General features: G+C 33.3%; 1 protein-coding gene across 9 annotated transcripts in view; it reads right to left on the reverse strand.

Annotated features, from left to right (window-relative positions):
- The window catches only part of LOC123525271 (probable 3',5'-cyclic phosphodiesterase pde-5), a 78585-nt gene that overhangs the window by 32072 nt on the left and 25634 nt on the right, over positions 1-20879 (reverse strand). For 5 of the 9 annotated variants that reach the window (XM_045304174.2, XM_045304173.2, XM_045304177.2 and 2 more), the window contains exons 3-9: positions 7287-7439; positions 4997-5040; positions 2994-3105; positions 2781-2868; positions 1795-1900; positions 1466-1559; positions 926-984 (exon numbers count right to left, since the gene is read on the reverse strand). In XM_045304174.2, the coding sequence (XP_045160109.2) occupies positions 926-984; positions 1466-1559; positions 1795-1900; positions 2781-2868; positions 2994-3105; positions 4997-5040; positions 7287-7439 (656 nt within the window). Of the gene's footprint in view, positions 1-925; positions 985-1465; positions 1560-1794; positions 1901-2780; positions 2869-2993; positions 3106-4996; positions 5041-7286; positions 7440-9896; positions 10257-16338; positions 17264-20879 lie in introns of those variants that run through there. The other 4 variants (XM_045304181.2, XM_045304180.2, XM_045304179.2 and 1 more) reach the window with 4 other exon arrangements.

A 20879-nucleotide genomic window follows, 5' to 3' on the forward strand; every position in this document is an offset into this window, starting at 1 on the left:
ACTCATTGATATTACTCCGCCTAACAATTATCTTGTTATTACATATATTTGGATGAAATGAATTCGTTTAGGTAAGCAATTACTAACTGCCAGTATGAACTGATGGCCAATTTGTTATTGAAATAGCTTGGAAAATACGGATTGCTTCATGCGTGCAATGCACAGATCAGTCGACAAATTATTTAGTACAATGACCAAAGTTTACTGGTGACGGGATGCCATCTTACATAAAACAAGATTGAATACTCATGTCGCGCAATGCTCGTCAAACGTGTTATCGGCTAACGCACAGAGGTACTTGTACGTATTGACCATTTTATTTCACAAATTGAATTCTTTTCAACGCAATGCAGACGCTTTGAAGCAGTTAATTCTTTTTATGTTATAAGGAACTTAATCTGTTTTGATGGGTTTGTCTACAATACCAAAATTTTATGTTTTCCTTTGTAAATACTGGATAGACAATATTCAAATTACACAGACAGGAATGACCATGTCTCAATTAACTTCAAAGCTAATAAAAAAAGTTGAAAAAAAATAATTAAGGTAATCTGAAATATTGCCAGTGTGGCGATCTGACGAACGAACCTTGCTCTGGTATATGTATACGCGACATGTACCAGCAGAAACATTAGCCGGTAATTCAGATAAAGCATATGAGGGTCTTTGCTTCAATATATCATAGCCTTGTTAGAATTATGATTTTTTTTTTATACTTTTTTGCTGTCGAAATTCCTGCGAAAATTGCTAATTCGCCCATACCGTTTTCTACACAGGCGTATGAAAAATTGATAGTATAAATGCATTGAGAAGCTGTAAAAATTTTATTTATTTGTTTCGTACACGATTCATAATTCCTGATCCTTAACATAATCTGTTCAGAGTACGATTCACATTCGTAACAACAAATGAATAGCATTCCTACCTCCTCGTCTTCTAACGTAAATATTCCCCCACCTACATTCCGGTATAACTCTATCACTCCTGAAATAAAAAGAACTACGTTTTAATCATCTGCTCTAATAAAAACATGCCGTGATTTTTGAAACTAGGAATCGTTTGTCGAGTGTGCTTTTTTATAATTCATTTGTATGAAAACAATTTGTTTTGGAATATAATAAGCTAATAAGGTAAAATTCTAAACCCTCATTTAGGTGTGTTCATGTATCTTAGAATATCTTTGCGTTGATCATTGTTAATTATCATTGCTATAAAAGCAACACTCCAAGCGGCTACTTATGAGGCAGGCACATTTGGAAACGGCGGTGCAGTATACGAGATGCCGAACCGACCGCTCATTCCAGAGACCACACACTCAAATCCCACCATGATTTGTTATTCATATATAATACACCTGCACTGACCTTTAAACCAGTCGAGCTCTAGTGAATAAGCTGTTAACTGCCATATTCGAAGGTCGCGGGTTCGAGCAGACGAACATGTCATGTATTAAATGTATATTTACCTGTAAGAGTGCCGTCCCCTTTTATAACTGGCAGTCCCATCACCGACTGGCACTTTTCTCCGCCTACAGCCAGCCCGTCAGGAAATCGATCGTCCTAAAATAGATAATGTGCTTTATGTTCAAACCAAATTTAGCTCTGCAATGAAAACGAAGGCGATATTTACAAAGAAATGAAAATTTTTGCAACACGTGCACGTAACGTGATGTAAAAGAATGTAACCATAATTAAAGTAATATATTAAAATTCAGGAACAATTAAACTGTTTAAAATCTTAACGTCCAAGATCTATGTTCCGCTGTCTACACAGCTTCTCATTTTAATTTCTTACCGCTAAAATATCTCCTGTTCGGACAGTTTCGGCTGTACTTGCCACATATCCGGCAAGTGTCGATGATAACCGTGGAGAGCCGATGATCGACGAGACAAGCTCACTCCTGAAAATAATGGAGAAATCAGTCACATGGTGTCAATAAGATTTTATTTTTATCATAAGTCATTGTAAATAAAGTAACGCAAAAAAAACAAAAACAAAAAAACAAACTTGTGTACAATGTATCAGAAACTATGCACATTCGTTTGATTTCTAATCGTTCCGCTGTCAAAAACTCTCATATATACGCTACCGAATTCAAGTCTATGTATGTTGAAAACCATTTACTGAAGAGAACTGTAAAATTCATGTAAACAACTGCCACATTGAATTTCAAGGTATGCCAAACTCATGTAATTTTTATATGATATTTTGGCGAATGTTCAAATTATAACTGCGTGTCCATATTTTACAATGACAGAATCTTAGAGAGAGACAGTACAAAAAGCAAATATGAATAATTTGTTTTGGAGAATCATAACTTCCTTAATGTTACAAATACTAACATTCAAAATGATGCCTTTGACAAACTGTATCGTTACAATAAACGTTACAATCAATGTAATGATCAAAGTTAAGGTATAAATTATTTTATTTTGAAGCAAATTTGTGACATTATCCCTATCTTTTACAATGCAATGGATGATTTGTTTCTATAAAGCCGGTTCATAGTCAACACTTTATACTGGGCTTAAGTCGTAACTTGAAGAAAAAAAATATTAAAATCTATGGCATGTTATAAAATACTTCTTGAATTGTTTGCAGGTCAATGGTCTTGGTCATTGGAACCTCGGGCAAGCCATGAATATATATTATACAGCGACTGGATGCGTATTAACTGTAATTACAACCATTCTAAATTTGGTTTTCTGGAAAAGTATAAAGATCGTCTCATTTGTTTTAAACAGAATAATAAAATTCCTATAATATATAGATGATCTTACTTGTTGTTGTTATTGTTAGGTTTTTGGTAGAGAAGTTGTTGTTGTGGGTCATCGACGAGGTAGAGATTGTGTCCATCCGCTGACGTTGCTGCAAAAAATAATAAATTTTGTAATATTTTATAACATAAAACAGAGACAAAACAAGACATTTATATGCTAAGTATGTATTCGCTTTCACAATTTAAATTTTCGATTAAATTTTGACATATTTACCTGTTGCTATGCAATTTGCAAGTTCTGCGAGCACCTGAGCTTTGTTTGAATGAGTGTGAATATCACGTGTGAGTTCCTGAAGAAGACTCCATTTCTTGGAGTGCATAGACGCCTGAAAAATGAACGCAAGATAAATAAATATAATTGTGTATCTAAGATTCGAAGTCGACACAGAGACTAATTTTCAAAAAGCATACAGCCTACTTAAAAACAAGCAAATTCGATGAATTGGTATCCTCCGCCGAAAGGATCTGTGGTGAGGAACGGCAAAAAGATATATCCAGCAAAAGTTTAAGAATGTTACAAAGAAGCAAATCATTTCTTTAGTCAAAATCAAATCAACAGAAAATGAATGTTTTTTTCTTTGGGTCGGGGGAGGGGGGTGGGGGATACAAAACTTTACATGTTGATTATAAATATTGATGGAAAATTAAAAAAAAATAATTGGGGGGTGGGGGGAGGGGTTGGGAGGGGGAGGGGGTGTGACCAAGGCAAGGTGGCGACCAGGTGTGGGTACACAACTTCACATGTTTATAATACATGTTCATGGAAAAGAATGAAATAAGTTTAATGAAATTCTTGCTATTGGTTGGTTTGTTATGTACAAATCTGTGGATTTTTAAACAATTAAAGGGCAATAACTGTATGGAAAATTGACCAGTAAAAAAAGAAAATGACGGGCATCATCAAAGTATGTTGGTTCATATTTATTTCAAGTTTCATGAAATTCTACCAAACTTGTTACTGAGAAATGGCTGCAGACGTGTATTTTTCATTGAATCAAGGGCAATAACACTAAGGGAAATTGACCAATCAAAACAAAAACTTGACGGGCATCATTGCAGTACGTTGGCTCATGTTTATTTCAAGTTTGATGAAATTCTACCTGCTAGTTACTGAGAAATGGCTGTGGACGGAAATTTTTGTGCATTTTTCATTCAATAAAGGGCAATAACTCTAAGGGAAATTGACCAATCCCAAAAAAAAACTTGAAGGGCATCATCGCAGTATCTTGGTTCATGTCTATTTCAAGTTTGATGAAATTCTACCTGCCAGTTACTGAGAAATGGCTGTGGACGGACATTTTTCATTAAATCAAGGGCAATAACTCTAAGGGAAATTGACCAATCAAAAAAAAAATAACTTGACGGGCATCATCGCAGTATGTTGGTTCATGTTTATTTCAAGTTTCATGAAATTCTACCAGTTAGTTACTGAGAAATGGCTGCGGACGGACGGACGGACTGACGGACAGACAACGCCATTTCAATACCCCCTCCCGATTTCATCGGCGGGGGATAAAAAGTTTCCGTAAAAGCTTCTGGAAAACGCTTTCAAGAAATATCTAAATTTTGATCAAATCTGATATCATAACAACATGTAGGACTTTCGCCACAACTTTTCATTGCGCCTGCATCATCTTCTTTTACTTAATTTGTTTGTTTGTGTTTGGTTTAACGCCGTTTTTCAACAGTATTTCAGTTATGTAACGGCGTGCAGTTAACCTAACCGGTGTTTCTGGATTCTGTACCAGTACAGACCTATTCTCCGCAAGTAACTGCCAAAATCCCCACATGAATCAGAGATGGAGGACGAATGATTTCAGACAGACCTGCGCTCTCTGGGAGGGTTTCTTGTGTTGAGTAATTCGGACAGATCTTAATTTGTTAAAATGTTAAATTATTCTTTCAGAGGACACGGATACAATACACTGAGCGTGAACATTAAATGAACGAAACATTATTTCATTTAAAATGCCCTATACTGGAAAGGTAATACTTTCTTGAGGCAATTTTGAAATATGCGGGTGGGTAACTTGCAATATTCTGCAGAAGAAACAGACAGCACGACGGTTTCTACAATCGATTGTTGATTAGGTTCATTTGATAGGCCTTTGGTATTGTCTCTTGTTAAAAAGAACATTTTCCCTATTTTGATACTGACATTATTTGTTAATTGCGAACATTATTTACTTTCATTGTGAAATATAAATGTACACGTACCTTCCATTTAGACAACGTCGCTTTTCTGTCTGGTATTATTTCTCCTGAAAAATGAAATGTAAGTGCAGGACACATGAGTCTCATGGCCAACGTTTATAATAAGTGATGTGCGAGTGAAAAATAAATACGCGGTAATCACTCTATCATACGAGGGTGCTTCAAAAGGTAACTGATACGCTTTCATACATAAGAACATGATTTTCATGATAAGTTTCAACATGCATATAAAGAGGTATAACTCAAAAAGCTCTTGGAAAATTGGGAGGAGGTAGTAGGATGGGTATTTCAGAAGGAACAGTTCACACTATTCTGACAAAGCAATCTTAGAAAGGTGCATTTATTGGATCCTGATCAGAAGAAAATAGATAACAATATTCCAGAAACCTGCTTCAACAATTTAAGAATTGCGTCCGTAGAAAACTATCTAACTTAGCCTATTAACAGCAGATAAAACTTGGGTGTATATGTTTGAACATTTAAGACGATCTGACAGAAATCGCCCGGTAATAGCAAAGCGCCAAGAATGTGTCGTACACAACTTTCTTTAATTCCTGTACTCGATTTGTGCAAATCCCTTGTAAAACAGGAAAATCTATTACTAGCAGTTTCTTCAAGAACCAAGTATTTAATTCCATCAAGAAATTCTATAAGAAAAAGCGCCCGCGTACTGGTTTGAAAGCATTTTCCTTTTCATGACAATGCTCCAGCCCATAAAAGTAGTGTCGCCATCAACCTTAAGGTAAAAGTACTTCAACATCCATCATATTCTCCAGATTTGATATTTAATGTTTTGAAATTTGAATCTCACGAAATCATAGAAAGAAAGAGTTGTTTTTACCTAAAATGCTGAACAGCATATAAATAGGTACATTATTCTAAAAACCGATGGTCAATTTGCTGATGTGTGCTTGAAGGGGATTACATTAAGGGGCCACACATCTGGACAGTTCAGCAGATTAAAAACTCACCATTTACAAAGAAATGTTACATATCTTTGTTTTTATACATTTGCAACAATGCTCCTGTGCTGAATTTTCAAATAACTGCGTTAAACATCGTTTTCAGGATTTTTGAAGATTACATTTAATTCTATTTCTTTACAAATGGAATTCATTTTGATAAAACATGTATAGAACAACTAGACTGTCGGTAAAGATGTTGTTCGTTCACGGTTTTTGATTCTCTATTGTCTATTTCATGACAGTCATTATACACATTTGTTTACAATAGTTGTTTCCCTTAGATTTGATTGCAAATGCATCGCATGGCGGACAAATAGAAAAAAATGACTTTCTTAATTTTCAATTTAAGCACTATCATTTTTTCTATTTGTCCGTCATATGCAGTTTGGCACAGTTTGCCATTAACATTCATGAACAGACATGATTATTCCATAAAAAAAGAGATTATGAACTTCTCATAATTGTTTGTAAACGAACAACATCTTTACCAACAATCTCTGTCCAATACATGTTTTACCGTATTGTCCCGTACTGTCCCAAACGTAAATAGTATTCTTAAAAAGTTGTCTCCCTTTAAAAAAGTTCCCCATTTAGGAGTATATCTTCAAAACACAGAAATATTTGACAAATTAGCAGCATTTTTATCAAAAATCTACCTGACCATTACATGTTCTGCTATTCTGTCCTATTTGATGGATACTTAAGATATCAAAAAAAAGTTATTCCCATGTAAAACAAAATAAACAATTGCTGAAAACTACGTTCCACCAAGTAACGTAAACTGGGACATTATTGCAAATGCATCAAATGGCGTTTTTAAAGGCGCTGAACTGTCCGAAAGTGTGGTCCCTTTATGCAGTCGTTTTCCGGAATTCAATGTATAAATTAGTATACCGACAATTGTTTTGTAGAGTAATAAACGTGTTTTATATGCTGTTCAATTTCCATTGGAAACAACCCTTTTTTATATGATTTGGTGCTGTTTGGAATTTTCTTCTCAAAATGTAAGGTAGAACGTTAACTGAACCAAAACCATGAGCATATCGGATCTGCCATTTTCATTAAAGACATTACAAAAGAATAAGACACAACAAAGAGGATGGTTATAACTTCTCTGGAGGAGGTAAGAGAGTTATCATAACATTCAAGTAAAATTCTTTAAAACGGGACTGTCTAAACATAATATATACAGTCAACCTTCTTGAAAATGTGAAGTGTTAACTTAATATACAAAATGTATATGCTGTCAGGCAAAGTGGTGAGGGCGAAGTGATTCTTACATGGTACCCGACATCTGTTTGTTGGGAGTATAAAAGTACAGGACATACCATTGAGATTCTCTCCGTGTCTTTGTCGACGTACTTGCTCCTTCCAAGCTGTCCATCTTTGTAATCTCTCCTGGTTTACGTGGGAAAGCACGTAGTTTTCGAGAAAATCGGGATTCTCGTTCAAATATTGGATTACAAGCTCGGAATTCAATTCTGAAACAGAACAGACAACATCAGGTATCAATGATTGGTTTTAATATTTTTCTAAATCTGATTTTTTTTTTTGCGCACAGGACCTGTTTAAAGCAGTTGTTTCAGGAAGGGGAGTACTTTGATGCACCATTGGATTAAAAGTTTTGTTGAAATGAGCAGTAACCAATAAAAAACTTTTTATAAACGTACTACGGTTGGAAAGTAATGCAATTTTATCCGTGAACATTGCTGTATGTAATGATAGTAATTTCCCCATTAAAGCTTTATACATCGAATTCGAACTCGATTGTGGTATAATAAATTGAAACATTCTTACATCTAAGCCTTATTTTATATGTGGTATGTATGTCGCAAATAATAAAGTTAATGAAAAAGAAATGCATGCGCAAATATAGTTAGATATTTTTTTTTACTTGTAACGTTTCATGTATTTTATATATCTATATCAGTCTCTTATATGGAACGGTTTGCAGTCTATGATGTATTTCACAGATAGTAAAATGATTCCAATTTATTTTATTATTTTGGTATCATTAGTATAAAATAAAGGATATTTCTTTAACGGGAATTACTTAACGCGTATTTAAGCACTTTGAATTAAAATGTCTCTATTTAGTATGTTTATGTATACATGAGTTAGTATTAAAATATATGTAAGGTGATTTATAAATCCGTTGTGCCGGGACGTTTCCAGTATTTTTGTTCATTTGACGTCTATGGATCGCAGGGTCGCGAGTTCGATCCTCGGGCGGGGCGCATGTTCTCCATGACTATTTGATAATCGAAATTGTGTCTGAAATCATTAGTCCTCCACCTCTGATTCATGTGGGGATTTTGGCAGTTACTTGCGGAGAACAGGTTTGTACTGATACAGAATCCAGGAACACTGGTTAGGTTAACTGCCCGCCGTTACATGACTGAAATACTGTTGAAAAACGGCGTTTAACCCAAAACAAACAAACAAACGGGCTATGTGTCGCTAACAGAACTAAATACTAGATATTTTGGTTTCACATCTCCTTTACCTCGAAATAAAAATATGAGGTATGGAATAAAAACTTTTATACCTGCTGGAATCACAGAGATACAGCAAAACCAAGTGGTCGCATCTAAAACGAATATTTTATCTTATATGTAAACAATTTAAACTTGCGTCTTTGCAAAATATTAAATCAGGTTTTGGCACACAAATAACTAAAGATGGATTAAAAAACAAATACGTATGCACTAATTTTTAACAGAAGACTTGTTGCTAAGATTATGATATAATTATGATATAAGAAATATTGTTTCGCTACCCTAATTGTATAGTTGCAAATTTCTCCCCTCTTAATACAATGTCAATTTGATTTTTTTTTGAAATAGTTTAGGCGGGGATCTAAGCCGCCCGAAATAATAAATACTGCTACAGTTGACCGTTGTTTATAGTTTATACATACAGACACTCAGTATATATATATATGTTGTATATTATAATCATATACAGTTGTAGATGAAATCTGACACCCTCGACCTGCTTTTTTAGGTTTATACTTTATTCCAAAGACTTATAGATTAAGATAATCCCTAATACGTAAGCTGTATTGTAAATTCGACGCTTGACCCCAAAACAATTTATATTTTGTCCAACTTTAGTACATGTTAATCATCGTTTGACGTAAGATGAAACAAAGCAGCTATTTACCCGATACGGTCACAAAGGGTGTACACACACGGAATAATAGTTTTGTCTTAATCTATATTCTATCATTTATTGTCGACCCGACTGAACTAAAATCCCTCATTTGAAACACTTAACTAAACTTGGCCGGATTCAAACGTATATATGCAATTGTATCATACATCAAAACGTTCCCTTTGAAATACAATATATAATTTTGTTTAATGATACTTCAAGCATGTAATATTGCAAATAAAACTTGTAAGTTATTAAATGGAAATGTACCAAATTTCAAATTTTGTTTTAAATGAGCTGCAAAAATTATGCTCGTGATAAAAATGTTCATAGTTATCCGCAGTATACGAAAAAAAAAGATAGCGGAATTCTTGTTGAGTTTTTCATTACTCTCTCAGCGATACTCGCTGCGAAAACTGTATCTGTTATCACTCCATTTCATTGAGAACATATACTCTAAATAAATAGTTATTGGGCAGGATGAAAGTAAACATTTTTGTTAAGAAGCATTATGATAGTCAAGACATTTTATAACGAACAGGGCATCTTAAAAATGTCTTTCAAATCGCTTGTCAACCTAAGTCAAAGAAAATGTTGAGAGAAATTTTTACAGCAAAGTATATTTTGTTCATTAACAGTTTTGTGCGGCTAAGAGTTATACGAAATATTTCAAGAGGTCAACTATAACTTATATCAGTTTTGAACATTCAAAGTATAACTTTCAATAACAAATTTACCTAAAAAGCTTCACTTTTTAAGATATGTTTAAGTAAACATCTCACCTATTTGCAGTCGCCTCTTTTTAGTTTCCTCGATTTCTGTTTCTTTGAAGCCGCCGTTCATTTTCATATCAACTATATATCTTTTGTGTTAGGCCACACTTTCATTTTAAATTCAGATTAATTCTTTGTACTATTTAATATATATCATCTTACGTATGAATTAATATAGAACTCCGTCCACAAATGCTTAAATCAACAGTAAATTAGGAAATGTTAACACAGTAGCTGTTTACTTTAGTTATATTTACAGTTGAAGTTCATGTTTAACACAAATGCTGCAAGCTTATTCGGTTTACGAACGGAAATCTATACCAAACCCGCCTTTGACCTCTCAACGGTTCTTTACATGCCAGTAGGCCGATAAATTTTCTTTAAAGAAATAACTGTATCTTGCCCACTTTTACACTTACACTGACAAGCTAAACAAATAAACCATGATATACGAAATACAACACTTTTGACACAAAATTCCGAACTGATCAAAACTCCATAATTAATCAGCCGTTTAGGTCACAAGAGAAAATATATATCACGGTTCTAGATTACAATCGCTCCAGTTCTGTTGGCTTAATCCTTTTCAAAATCGTCAGCGGGACGTTCATTTACACACACTAACGTAAGAAGAAGATTAATAATGCTTCCATGTAGCTGACAAGTCTGTTTTAATTTCCTTCAAATATATCACTTGAATCAATACTATATCCAAAGAATCAAATGAAAGGGTATTGATGAATTTGATGGATACACCAGAGGTGGCTAGTTTCATTACATCTGCCGCGAAAGAAAATCACATTCATGTTTAGAAAGGTCGAAGAATATTAATCTATTTTCTCATTAATTGTAAACGACAGGTTTAGATATGAAATTCAGTAACTTGTCATGGCAAACATTAGTCTTTCTTTAGAACAGTAAATGATGACGACACTAATGAAATATATTGCTTCTACAACTGTTCCGTGAAATTCATTTTCAAGGACAAAAATAAACCAAGTGAAGCACACTTGTAGAGAATATATCTTTTGCATTCAGCATAACGCTACAAAGAAAGCTCCATTTCAGTCAACTATGCGTCATGATTATTTAAAGCCTCTTTTATATTAATTTAGAATGTCGTCTGATTACTCGTGTAATGAAGATAAAAAGTGTGCAAAGATTCAAAGATTTTCAAGAAAAATAAAATCATAACCAACGATCAAGTGCCAACAAACCTCGAGATTATGTTGCTCATTTGCTTTGGGTATCTTATTACTAAGTCACTTGAATTCATATATGAATTCAGTTATGTGAAACAAAACACATTTTAATGATTGCAGAAATAGTTATCTAATAGTTGATAAATGTTGATATCAAATGTACATATTAGCTTTCTTCAATAACTAGGTTAAATTATCGGACATTTTCTACTTGGGGGTAATCTTGCTGACGTCATTATCCACTGATCTATTTAGACAGTTCGATTACACTTGATAAAACTTTGCAATACCTTTCAGTAGAATGTTTAGACTGTAAGATCCTACCTAAAGGGGTATCGTCAAAGAACTTTGTATATAGGCTGATGGGAACAATGACTGAGTGGAAGGGGTTAATGAGTATTGTCGTAGATGTGTTATTGTAGATATCAATCGTAATATATATTTTGGTGGTTTTGAACAGGATGAGATGAAGAATGCAGGGTTTAAAGAAACAGTTGAATGACGACGTATGAACGAAGACTTTTAAATGATTTTATTGATATCAAAATTTATGAAAACGTTTAATGAAACTGCTGACATGGACAGTAGTTGTAAAGACGTTTAAATAAAACTGTCGACATAGTTGTTGTAAAGACGTTTAAATGAAACTGCTGACATGGACAGTTGTTGTAAAAACGTTTGAATAAAACTGTCTACATGGACAGTTGTTGTAAAGACGTTTAAATGAAACTGCTGACATGGACAGTTGTTGTAAAGACGTTTAAATGAAATTGGCGACATGGACAGTTGTTGTGAAGACGTTTAAATGAAACTGGCGACATGGACAGTTGTTGTAAAGACGTTTAAATGAAACTGGCGACATGGACAGTTGTTGTAAAGACGTTTAAATGAATATGTCGACATATACAGTCGTACAAAAAAGACTTTTAGATGAAACTGTTAATATGAACAATGTAACAAATAATTGTAAACAGATATGCAACATAGAAATCTTTAAATGATACTGTTGAACTGTATCATAAAGATGCTTCAATTAAAACTGTTGACATATGCAATTGTTTACAAAGTGTTTATATGAAACTGTTGGTGTGAACAATGCAACAGCGGCGTTTAAATACATTCATTGACACATCCAACTGCAAGTAACATCTTTGAATGCCACTGTCGACATGTGTTAAAGTAAAACTACTGAAAGGGACAGTTTATATGATTTTAAATGAAAGTTGACATAAGGAGTCGCTAAAATAGATGTTAAAATGCTACTACTGACATAGGAAATGCAAGAAACTGTTTAAAAAAAACTGCTTTAAAACATGAGCAGATGTAACATTTTATGAACCCTTTAGCATACAATGTTGTGAAAAGGCGTTTAGATCCAAATGTTGACATTGACATCATTGGATAAACGTTTAAAAGTAACTGTTCGCATGTACATTGGTAAAAAACGTTTCAACGTAACTGTTGGCATAAAAAACGCTCAAAACGTGACGGCCGATATGGAAACTAGTAAAGATGTTTGAATTTGACTGCCAATTTGAACAGCGTTAAGAAATTCTTTGATTTAGACTGCCATCCTGGACATCTATAAAGAAAATGTTTGAATTAGATTGTCAACATGGGCAGTTATAAAGAAAGTGTTTGAGTTAGATTGCCAACATGAGCAGTCATAAAGAAAATGTTTGAATTAGGTTGCCAACATGGGCAGTCATAAAGAAAATGCCAACATGGGCAGTCATAAAGAAAATGTTTGAATTAGGTTGCCAACATGGGCAGTCATAAAGAAAATGTTTGAATTAGATTGCCAACATGGACAGTCATAAAGAAGATGTTTATATTCGGTTGACAGTTTGACAGTTTACACTCGACTGTCGAATTAAACTTTTGACATGGAACGTCATACGGAATATGCTTGAGCCCATTTATCTGATCGAAAAGTCGTAAAAAGGGACACTGAAATGAAACTGTTGACATCAATTGTCGTAGCGACTGCATTAAAAGGAACTGACAACATGGACAGTCGTGAAGATAGGGTTGAAGGCAAACTGAACTATTCACATAAAAATGCATTAAGTAGATGTTTGAATGAAACGGACGACATGCCCAATCGTACAGAAAACGTTTGAATGGAATGGTTGGTAAAGACAGTTGAAAACGTTCGAATGACACGGCTCATAATGATCATTCATAAAAAAGACATTTAAGTGAAAACAGTTGTCCAACCATAAACAAGACTCTAAAGTGTCATGATGGACCTACCCAGTTATAATGACATTGTCGGTATTGAGGGTCGTTAAGTAAAGGTTTGAATGAACTGGTTAATATAGGCATTTCTTATAAGACGTTTCAATTAAACGATCGTCTAGGAGAGACGTAAACAGATGTTCAACTACTGACATGGTCTGTCGTACTGAAAACCTCTGAATTAAATGGTGGGCGTGAAATAGTTAGTCACTAAGAAAACGTTTGAATGAACTGGTTGACGTTGTCAGTTTTTAAGTCTAACTGCGCCAAACTCATGGCTGATTTTTATTTTTATTTTTTTCATACTTTTCTGAACGAGACTTCATGCTCAGTTTGACCACTGATATCACATTTGACGTTGCAGAAGCTTATAGTGACACTTCATGGTACCTTGATGATATTTTGAATATGGAAAACCTTTATTTTTTAGAATTGGAGACTCTACTTCCAACGTTTTAAGAAAACGTCTAATTTACACTGGCGGTCGTAACTATAACTTTTGAATGGAATGGTGACATAGGTATTTGTAAAGGAAATGTTTTCATAAAAAGTTTGACATGGGCAGTAGCACACAAAACGTTCGAATGGATTTGTCGGCATGTGTAACCTATTCAAACGGTTTTGAGTAAAAGGTTTACATGGACAACCGTAAGTGAAACTTTTGAATGGAATGTTGACATAGGGCAGTTGTAAAGACAATGTTTGCCGACGGATGTAAAGGTGGCTTTAAATGAAACTGTTGACATGGTGTTTCTTGCTGTCATAAAGAATGCTGTCATAAAGAATGGCAATCTATTTTGTTTTGGGTTGTGTCTTTTTTACTTGAAGTAGTTCATGGCCAGCTAAGGACTAAATGTCAATTTATAAACTGAATGTTTTATCATGTAAGATTATCAAGGAAACGTAGTTTTTAATCCACCTGCCTAAGGAGCAATTGAAAAGGCACATCATTTTAACATTGATTTATGGTTTATCAAGGTGTACATACCATGCCAGCAACGAGTGTCATGGTAAACAAAATGTCATTGAACTATCTCTACAAGTGTTAGTAGATGATCTAGGCTAAATACTGGCATTATCTCAAGTAGTTGGATGGTATTATGATTTACTGTTAATAATTTGCATTTGATGCATGTCTGGGGCTGAAAAATGTTGAAACGAATTAAATGAAAACTGACTATATTACCGAACCTTAACTGACAAGTAAGTAAAAAATGAACATTGTTTGGCGTTCCATGTACAAAATACTAGTAGTATATATTTGTGTATTTGCCTTTCGCTATAATGCCGTTTTTGTCTAAACACTACGAATAATAATGAGAGAAAACACTAGCTAAGCAGAGGGAAAATCACTCATACTTGTAGTGGTGTTTTGTGTCTTTATTCTCAGTAGTGTAAAACGACCATAACATCACTGTATCGTGCTTCAGTATGTATTCGAGTTGTGTGCACAATATTTATTTTGCTAATCATAACATATTGATTATATGCACTTGAGATTTAAAAGGATACAAAAACGGTCTCGTGTTTATCTCAACAGGTCATTTCGATGATACCCCGAGTAAAAAGGATTGTAGTTTATCAGCCACTTAATTCTTTCAGTTTTATTTCTGGCGGCAGTTTAAAGTCGGATGACGGTAGTATGTCCCTACCTAACACACAAGTATTGACAACATACGTTAAAGACATGTTGTTTAACAATGTGTCAATGCAAAAAGTACACAGTACAAGCATGAACATTACGGTAGACTTTTACTGATGTTCAATAATTGAGGCCATGATTGAGACACTATAACTGAAAAATTATCTTGGATATAAATGCCCCTGTCGAGATATCTTTATTCAAAATGACTACATTATAAGCTCACACAGGGAATACTGTTTTTGAAGAACACCGGTCAACGAATAACTCAAGCAGACCAGTTGATGAAATAGTAGAATTTTCTTAAATTGTTAAATATTCAAACACCGACATTGTATCTAGATAATCATGTTGATAACTTTGATCTTACATTTGTAAAGACCTCGATTTAATACAATAAAACAAACATATATAATCATTAAAGCTGAATATGTATAACCTATGAAAAGACATTTGTTCACATCAATTCAGTTTTCTGCAGTAATAAAAAATGCTTTCATCACGCCTAATGAGCGGTAAAATTCTGTATATGCGTACGACTTTCATGGTTTTACAAGAAACCAACGTAGTTCCCATAAACAATAAAAGAACAAGTTGAATCTGTGTGTCCAAAACATAAAACTTCGGCAGAGTCCATTTAATAGTCAACTAAATGCAGTGAAGTCTGTCTAGTGTGCACTTTTCGAAATTTTCCACTGACACACCGTTAGAAAAATGTTGGACGAACATATATATTTGTTCTGTTATATCTTCCGAAGAATAAATTGACAGTGGTAGCATTATTAACGAGGACTAAAATCTGCAAGTGACCAACATTTCCTTTTGGATAATAGTATTTGTTTCTTAAGTATTATGGTAAACTAATATTTTTTTCTGACAGTTTTGTCAACCAGGTAAATACAATCGGAAACGTATAGTGAAAACTCGATAATTTGAAATTGTTGACAAACAATTCCCACCAATATCATAATAATGATAAAGGTCATACTCACCTCTATATTTATATACAATATTTACAAAAAAATGGTAGATTCTAAGGTGATTCTATCGTAAAGGTGCAACTATGGTTTTATTGGAATATAACATAACGTGATAAAATCAAATTATTGCGTTTCATCTATAACAGATGTAAAAATGCACTGAAACACCGTTTGTTTTTTTAAACTGAAGATCGGGCCCGTAATGTGTTTATTGGTGTTAAATAATGCATAAATACTATAGTAAGATTTTTCTCTTGACATGTACCTACGTAAATTGTTAAAACTTTTGTTATCGGATTGGCCACAATGACCTGTAACTCATTACGATAAGTCAGTTATCAGTTATATAGCTAAATGTTGTTAATACGATATAATGTTTAACGTACCTGTCATGGTGAGCCGTTAGTTAACTTCATTGTATCACAGGGATGACATTGTGAACCTATTGTAGCATAGTTCAACGCGCTCTTAATCATCTCGTGTAATTATCATATAATTATATATAGTCAGTATCATGATATAACCGTGCTTATTCACTTTTAAGATAGGTGAAATAGTACATGTACTAATGCACTTATATCCAAGCACTTGTCAGACGTACTTTATCAAAATCTGAAATGATTTCTGATAGACTGAATTATTTCCTGCGCTAGTTAGATACTTAATTTCCTGTGACTGCAATATCTCTCCTTCAGGCCCGAGTTCAACTACAATCTTTCCTCAATTACTAGTTACACTTTTACAAATTTGGCATTGCAGTCACGTCTCTGCTAAACGCACCTGAAAATTTATTCCTTTGAAAGTGTCAATTTTCTTACACTGTCTGCAATGCCTATTTAATTCTATTCACACATGGAACTCAGAAGCATTCGACAGATTTCATATTTCATTTCCCAACATTAAATGAAAATCCAACCTCACGGTTAATAAGAGGTGATTAAAACTGCTTTTATAACCTCGTAAATCTACCTATTCAATTGGACGCATTTTTAGGTATTTACACAGAACGTCGATTATTCATTTTCTTTTCACATTTGTTAAATAAGTATAAACGAATCGTGTTCCGCTAAATGAATACACTATAAAGTCCGCTATATCCTCCCTTGTGTTGTCAACACTTTGCTCAAAAGAAAAGATTCTCTTATCTTTCCATGACGCCAAGCGACCGGTCCAGGTCTTAATGTTCAACATCTATCAACCTATTTGCACATCCAAATATTAATCAAAGTAAACCGTCATATTCAATTCATCTAAAACCTGTCATACCGCTATACTTATTGGAATTAAAGTCATCGATAGTAAAACTGATTTGCTTTGGTGACCTAGTGGGTAGTAACAAGGGCTATATAGAAGAACTACATACAGTTGAAGTAGTTTGTATACATACAGGAGTATATTACCGTAAAGCTTTAACACTTCTTTCGCATGTCCTTGAAAAATGTTTTAAAGTGTTGTAATATAGACTTATTCAACACTGTACAATTCGTGTGACTGAGGTTCGGTTTAGATAAGGTTACAACCAACCCATAAACCTGACTATAATGGTGTTAATATACATGTAGAAAACGGTCTGTCATGATAAATACCCTCCCAAATCTGATTGCTCTCCAGTAAAGGAATAAGCGACGTAGTAAGTATTAAAAATAAGTAATATTTGTATTACATTGAAGTATAATTCCGAAAGAGTTTTGCAAAGCTGGGTGACCCCTGGCGTAAGTATGTCTATATTTTCTATATCTGTGTACATTAAAGTGATAAATGAGCCCCTGTTTAACTTCTTGTTGGAGTAGTTCCAATATACAGATTAAATATTTTCTTACTTCTTTTTTTTCAAGCGTGGTAGAACGTCAAACACACTAAGTAAATAGAAATCATAATTCGATCATAATTATAATTTGCATTTGGGATCAATTTAAATTTACGTATCTGGCTTTTACATTTTTAAGAAAAGGCACTTTATCTATTTATAAAATACATACATTATAATCATGTTTAAACAGAGGAAAATGTAATTTATTGCTTTTATGCCCCTCATTTAAAGTGAAGTGGTGGGTAAAAATGAAGAGTAATTTTGGTTTAAGTTTTCCCAAGACAGAAAACAAACGATCCAGTTAAGTATTAAATGCTACAAAGGTAAGCATATCTTTGTGTAAATTTTCTTCTTTAACACTATATGTTGAATAAAATTAGATATAACACTTCAAGTTTGACTGTTTAAGTATTTAGTTGGCCTTCACTGCTATATAAAAATGATATAAAATTAAGATAGAAGGTGTAACAATGTCACAATAACACAAGCGGAAAGGAATCACTCAGCTGAACAAATACAAGAGTGTTCAGACTATAACACTTTGGCTGCACATAAAGTCTTCGGTACAGCTTTTACTTCCGGTGAAGATACTAGCATATCTGAGAGGCCCTGGGCTATATAAGTCGCGGTCTATGAGTGACCATGGGCTATATATGAGTGGACGTGGGCTATCTACGAGTGACCGTGGGCGAGTTGTATATGAGTGGTCGTGGATTATACATGAGTGACCGTGGGCTGGATTTGAGAGATCGTGGGCTATATATAAGTGGTCAAGTGCTATACATGGGTGCCCGAGGGCTATACATGAATGGTCGTGGGCTATCTACGAGTGACCGTGGGCGAGCTGTAAAGGAGTGGTCGTGGATTATACATGAGTAACCGTGGGCTATATATAAGAGGACATGTGCTATACCTGAGTGACCATGGGCTATACATGAGTGACCATGGGCTGGCTATATACGAGTGACCATGACCTATATATACGGCTTATAAAGAAATATTTATAGGTTGCCATCGAAAACGTTTAAATTATCAAGTTCATGAATAGCAAAGTTTAAAAAGACACGCATGTAGACAATGTCATTAAAGGTGAAAGTTTTATTATTTGTAAATGTGTGTTAAGTTTTTGATTTAATTCGGCTTTGGAGTTAAACTAACTGATAAACCAGTTTGTGGTTTTAATGTATTAAAAGTGTTTTACAAAATACAAAAGTATCTCAAAAGGCTTCTATTAAGACCGAAGAAGAAAACTTAACCATTAAACAACATATGTCTACTTTTAAAATGATAGCAAGTAATACTCCAATCATGTAACCTAAGACAGAATATTGAATACGTCGTTTATGACATCAAAAATAGAATTTACTCACTTGAAATCAATATGCATGAGATCATTTAGATTTTGTTAATTGCATACATGTATAAGTATACTGAGACAACTGCATATATACCGTCTTTTTGCTAAATTATTTAAACAGAATGTGTTCACCAATTCCTCTGTAAGGTCTTCCATACCACATTAATTTATCTAATGAAACTTCCATTGCCTCCATGGCAGATATTTATATTATCATTGCATCAAGATTATCTATAGTATCATTGCATCAAGATTATCTATATTATCATTGCACCAAGATTATCTATATTGTCATCGCCTCCAGATATTTATATTTTCATTGCATCAAGATTATCTATATTATCATTGCACCAAGATTATCTATATTGTCACTGCCTCCAGATATTTATATTATCATTGCATCAAGATTATTTATATTATCATTGCATCAAGATTATCTATATTGTCATTGCCTCCAGATATTTATATTATCATTGCATCAAGATTATCTATATTATCATTGCTCAAGATTATCTATATTGCAATTGCCTCCAGATATCTATATTATCATTGCATCAAGATTATCTATATTATCATTGCATCAAGATTATCATCTTTGTATCAAGATTATCTATATTATCATTGCATCAAAATTGTTATTTATATTATCATTGCATCAAGATTATCTATATTATCATTGCATCAAGATTATCATCTTTGTATCAAGATTATCTATATTATCATGCATCAAAATTGTTATTTATATTATCATTGCATCAAGATTATCTATAGTATCATTGCATCAAGATTATCTATATTATCATTGCACCAAGATTATCTATATTGTCATCGCCTCCAGATATTTATATTTTCATTGCATCAAGAGTATCTATATTATCATTGCGTCAAGATTATCTATATTGTCACTGCCTCCAGATATTTATATTATCATTGCATCAAGATTATTTATATTATCATTGCATCAAGATTATCTATATTGTCATTGCCTCCAGATATTTATATTATCATTGCATCAAGATTATCTACATTATCATTGCTCAAGATTATCTATATTGCCATTGCCTCCAGATATCTATATTATCATTGCATCAAGATTATCTATATTATCATCGCATCAAGATTATCATCTTTGTATCAAGATTATCTATATTATCGTTGCATCAAAATTGTTATTTATATTATCATTGCATCAAGATTATCTATATTATCATTGCATCAAAATTATCTATATTGTCATTGTCTCCAGATTATTTATATTATCATTGCATCAAGATTATCTATATTATCATTGCATCAAAATTGTTATTTATATTATCATTGCATCAAGATTATCTATATTATCATTGCATCAAGATTATCATCTTTGTATCAAGATTATCTATATTATCATGCATCAAAATTGTTATTTATATATCATTGCATCAAATTATATGTATCATGCTCAAGATTATCTATATTATCATTGCACCAAGATTATCTATATTGTCATCGCCTCCAGATATTTATATTTTCATTGCATCAAGTATCTATATTATCATTGCGTCAGATTATCTATTTCATGCCTCCAGATATTTATATTATCATTGCATCAAGATTATTTATATTATCATTGCATCAAGATTATCTATATTGTCATTGCCTCCAGATATTTATATTATCATTGCATCAAGATTATCTACATTATCATTGCTCAAGATTATCTATATTGCCATTGCCTCCAGATATCTATATTATCATTGCATCAAGATTATCTATATTAT

The sequence above is a fragment of the Mercenaria mercenaria genome, chromosome 3 (genome assembly GCF_021730395.1).
Source record: "Mercenaria mercenaria strain notata chromosome 3, MADL_Memer_1, whole genome shotgun sequence".
NCBI lineage: Eukaryota > Metazoa > Mollusca > Bivalvia > Venerida > Veneridae > Mercenaria > Mercenaria mercenaria.